At 46.2% G+C, this 2892-nt stretch overlaps 1 protein-coding gene across 1 annotated transcript in view; it reads left to right on the top strand.

Moving 5' to 3' along the window:
• LOC108681658 (activating signal cointegrator 1 complex subunit 3-like) overlaps positions 1 to 2867 on the top strand; it is a gene marked incomplete at its 3' end in the record, with an annotated part of 26130 nt that extends 23263 nt beyond the window's left edge. The window contains exons 27-29 of the mRNA XM_047880607.1: positions 156 to 324; positions 946 to 1166; positions 2767 to 2867. Of these exons, the coding sequence (XP_047736563.1) occupies positions 156 to 324; positions 946 to 1166; positions 2767 to 2867 (491 nt within the window). The remainder of the gene's footprint in view (positions 1 to 155; positions 325 to 945; positions 1167 to 2766) is intronic.
• Between the last annotated feature and the right edge of the window lie 25 nt (positions 2868 to 2892).

The following is a 2892-nucleotide window of genomic DNA, read 5'->3' as shown; positions in this document are numbered from 1 at the left end:
GGAGCTGGGTGCGAGAGACAGAGAACCCGGGAGCTGGGTGCGAGAGACAGAGAACCCGGGAGCTGGGTGCGAGAGACAGAGTCTCTCACCACTGCACCACCACAGCTCCCCACGAGCACTTCATCATCATCACTTAACACTACATCATTATACAGGTGATGCTGGAGGCGCAGCAGGAGCTGGTCTTCACCATCCCTATAGTGGAGCCGCTGCCATCACAATACATCGTACGCGCCGTGAGCGACCGCTGGCTGGGCTGCGAGACCTGCGCCGTTATTGACTTCCAGCGCCTCGTGCTGCCTGACCTGCATCCCCCACACACAGGTGGGTCAGGGTGACACACTTATCGACTTCCAGCGCCTGGTGACACACACGTGTCCCCAACAGTGATATTGAGATACGGTGGAAGCATTTTGCCCCCACTTGGTGTTATCTTACGGGGGGTTTCCCCCAAGATCACGGGCGGTTTTCCCCCAAGACCTCGGGGGGTTTTCCCCCCAAGACCCCGGGGGGTTTTCCCCCCAAGATCCCCGGGGGTTTTCCCGCAAGATCCTGGGAGATTTTGTTCAGAAATTGTGACCTTAAAAGTTAATAACTTAATTGTTCATTATATTAGCGTTACTATAGTATAGTATTATATTACAACATTACTACAATATAATATTATATTATAGCATTACTATTATATAATATTATGTTATATCGTTACTATAATGAAGTGTTATGTTATAGCATTAATATAATATAACATTTTACTTTGTATATTGCACTACAGCGCTGATGGACCTTCACCCTCTGCCAGTAACCGCCCTTCACGTTACTATAATAATAGGTTATGTTATAGCATTACTATTATATAATATTATATTATAGCTTTACTATAATAATAGGTTATGTTATAGCATTAATATTATATACTATTTCAGTTTTAATATTGCATTACAGCGCTGCTGGACCTTCACCCTCTGCCAGTAACCGCCCTTCAGAACGCCGAGCTCGAAGTGCTGTTCCCCTTCACACACTTCAACCCCATCCAGACGCAGCTGTTCCACACGCTGTACCACACGGACCACAACGTGCTGCTGGGGGCGCCCACGGGGTCTGGCAAGACCATCGCTGCTGAGATCGCCATCTTCAGGGTCTTACGGGAGCAGCCCGACTGCAAGGTGCCTTCAGACTATTAGGACTGCCTTCACCTTATTAGGACTGCCTTCCGCTTATTAGGACTGCCTTCAGCTTATTAGGACTGCCTTCAGCTTATTTGGACTGCCTTCCGCTTATTAGGACTGCCTTCAGCTTATTAGGACTGCCTTCACCTTATTAGGACTGCCTTCACCTTATTAGGACTGCCTTCACCTTATTAAGACTGCCTTCCGCTTATTAGGACTGCCTTCAGCTTATTAGGATTGCCTTCAGCTTATTAGGACTGCCTTCAGCTTATTAGGACTGCCTTCAGCTTATTAAGACTGCCTTCAGATTATTAAGACTGCCTTCAGCTTATTAAGACTCCCTTCAGCTTATTAGAACTGCCGTCAACTTGTCAAAAATATATTTTCGTTTTTAATTTGGTCTTGGCGTTAACAAGACTGCCTTCAGTTTACCCTGGGCACTCCCCCCAGCACCGGTTATCCTGTTCCGTTCACCGTCATTAGTCGAATTTCAATAACACTAATGAGCGCGTCTCATTATGCAGCGCGTCTCATTAAGCAGCGCGTCTCATTAAGCAGCGCGTCTCATTAAGCAGCGCGTCTCATTAAGCAGCGCGTCTCATTATGCAGCGCGTCTCATTATGCAGCGCGTCTCATTAAGCAGCGCGTCTCATTAAGCAGCGCGTCTCATTAAGGGGAGTGTCTGGCCAAAATTTTATCTCGGCTATTTAAAGATGGATCGCTTTGAAACTTGGTACACCTATGTAAAACCGAAAAATAGACAGCTTTTATTCATGCCAATTTTTCGAAAAAAAAAAATTAAAGAAAACGTGAAATTCTTAGAAAACGGCCTAAAAAGGTGGTAGTGTAGAAATCTATCTCCTAGAGTTTTGAAGTTGCAGCGATGAGACATCCATTCGATTCGCAATTAAATTATCTATCGATGCAACGTAGCTTTTTTGAATTTCGAATTTTTGTGGATGTGGGAGCATTTTTCCCAAAATTTTCGAAAATTTTTCCATTTTCCCTATTTCCCTCCCCCCTTTTTTCAACATATTTTCAAAACTATAGCGAAATTCGAAAAGTGCATCGATAGATATTAAAATTGCGAATCAAATGGTATATCTCCCATCGCTTAGCTTCAAAGCTCTAGGAGTAGATAGGTTTGCCGTGACAATAAGTTAACTTTTCAGGACAGCGCGACAAAGTCCCGCGCGCATCGAGATAGCCACTCAATGCAGCAAGGACACAAAACTAAGCGTTACTGGAGCTTGATTCACGTCAAGGATGGTGGGAGCGACTGCTTGCACAGCACCCCACACGACGCCAGTCGGGTTACTGGAGCTCAGCTCTAGCAGACACCCTATTTATGTGCACTGCAGCCAATTTCCCTTATTTAATTTGTTAAAGAACTCCCCTACCCCCTACCTTGCGGAATCTGTCGTGAACGCATAAATCAACGTACAGAGATGGTTTTGGTACCGTTGAATAGAGCAGAATGTCAGCCTTAAGATGAGACTAAAAACCGGAAAAGCCAAAATCCACTAAAGTTGACCAGACCTTAAGCAGCGCGTCTCATTAATTAGCAGGTCTCATTAATGAGGTTGTCGTGCTGCAGGTGGTCTACATCGCGCCCATGAAGGCTCTGGTGCGGGAGCGCGTCGACGACTGGAAGACCAAGATAGAAGGCCACCTGGGTGAGGGGGGAGGGCCACCTGGGTGAGGGGGGAGGGCCACCTGGGTG

The sequence above is a fragment of the Hyalella azteca genome, unplaced genomic scaffold (genome assembly GCF_000764305.2).
Source record: "Hyalella azteca isolate HAZT.00-mixed unplaced genomic scaffold, Hazt_2.0.2 contig5701, whole genome shotgun sequence".
In the NCBI taxonomy this organism is placed as follows: Eukaryota; Metazoa; Arthropoda; class Malacostraca; order Amphipoda; family Hyalellidae; genus Hyalella; species Hyalella azteca.
Note: the sequence above shows the minus strand (reverse complement) of the source record. Positions and strands in the feature narration are given on the sequence as shown.